Source organism: Boleophthalmus pectinirostris, unplaced genomic scaffold (assembly GCF_026225935.1).
Source record: "Boleophthalmus pectinirostris isolate CB_2022bp ecotype Guang Dong unplaced genomic scaffold, ASM2622593v1 HiC_scaffold_1, whole genome shotgun sequence".
NCBI lineage: Eukaryota > Metazoa > Chordata > Actinopteri > Gobiiformes > Gobiidae > Boleophthalmus > Boleophthalmus pectinirostris.
Genome location: NW_026570970.1, coordinates 951,358 through 952,728, shown reverse-complemented (window position 1 = coordinate 952,728; position 1,371 = coordinate 951,358). Strand labels below are relative to the sequence as shown.

The window sequence follows — 1,371 nt, the reverse complement described above, 5'->3', positions numbered from 1 at the left end:
TTGTCTTCTGTCCAAACACCAAGAAACCATCAAACTTGTTCAAATGATTTTACACAGGGGCCGTTTTGATCTTAAAAACTGACACAAAAAAAACAACATCAACAGTTTGATCTGTAAAAGAATCGTTAATGTCTCCAAAACTCATTTGACAGTGTTTTTGTGTAGTTTTGTGTTTGATGGCGGCGACTTCACGCAGTTGGACAAACTTCATCTAAAGAAGATTTATTTTCATGAATCCTCAGTCCTGAGTTTCCTGCAAAGGTCTGAACACGGGTCAAGTTCACGAAAGACTCGGATCAAGACTGAAGATGCTGCCTCGCCTTTTGGTATCACAGTGTCCAGCAGGTATCGGGCTTTATCTTCTCTGCTCTTCACTGTCCTGCAACCTGCTTCCTCTGACGTCAGGACCTTCTCCTGCTGAAGTTTATCCAGGAGCTGTTTCAGCACCTCGTCAGACACACACTCTGCACAAACTCAGAACGCACCGACTCGAGCTGCTGCACGGGACTGACCCGAGGACTGACCTGGGGCCTCTGGTCTTCACCCACAATGACCTCTGAAGCACAGAAACAGACCTGATCAGAGCAGAGAAACAAACACACAACAGAGAAACAAACACACAACAGAGAAACAAACACACAACAGAGAAACAAACACACAACAGAGAAACAAACACACAACAGGACAATAACATGACTGACCAGTCAGATTCAGCTCGTGTCTCCAGACCTCTGTGTTCTCTGTGTTCTCTTTGTTCTCTGTTCTGTTGTCCTCTGTCAGTGAGATGGACAGTAGACCACAGTTCGGTGGCAGGTGCAGCTGAAAGGACTGGTAGTAGTTGGGTTCATGGTCCAAATCGAAGAGCGCCCTCTGGAGGACAGCAGCAGATTTCAGAGCCGAGGTCAAATAAACCAACACCAGGTCCAACTACGTCAGAGTCACATTAATCTGTGTCGTAGTCATTAGTTTTGTGTTATTGAACAAAATCGTGCTGCTTTGGTCAAATACACACTGCAGTTATTGTATTTGGTGTAACAGTAATTATGAGTCAGACACACTGTGCAGTCAGTGTAAACTCAGTGTAAACTCAGTGTAAACCCAGTGTAAACTCAGTGTAAACTCAGTGTAAATCCAGTGTTAACTCAGTGTAAATCCAGTGTAAACTCAGTGTAAATCCAGTGTAAACCCAGTGTTAACTCAGTGTAAATCCAGTGTAAACTCAGTGTAAATCCAGTGTAAACTCAGTGTAAACTCAGTGTAAATCCAGTGTAAACTCGCTGTAAATCCAGTGTAAATCCAGTGTTAAACTCAGTGTAAATCCAGTGTAAACTCAGTGTAAACCCAGTGTAAACTCAGTGTAAACTCAGTGTA

General features: G+C 43.4%; 1 protein-coding gene across 1 annotated transcript in view; it reads right to left on the bottom strand.

Moving 5' to 3' along the window:
- Positions 1-295: 295 nt before the first annotated feature.
- The window catches only part of LOC110162157 (uncharacterized), a 54,765-nt gene continuing 53,689 nt past the window's right edge, over positions 296-1,371 (bottom strand). The window contains exons 17-18 of the mRNA XM_055150587.1: positions 702-870; positions 296-556 (exon numbers count right to left, since the gene is read on the bottom strand). Coding sequence (XP_055006562.1) covers positions 441-556; positions 702-870 — 285 coding nt within the window. The 3' untranslated portion in view covers positions 296-440. The remainder of the gene's footprint in view (positions 557-701; positions 871-1,371) is intronic.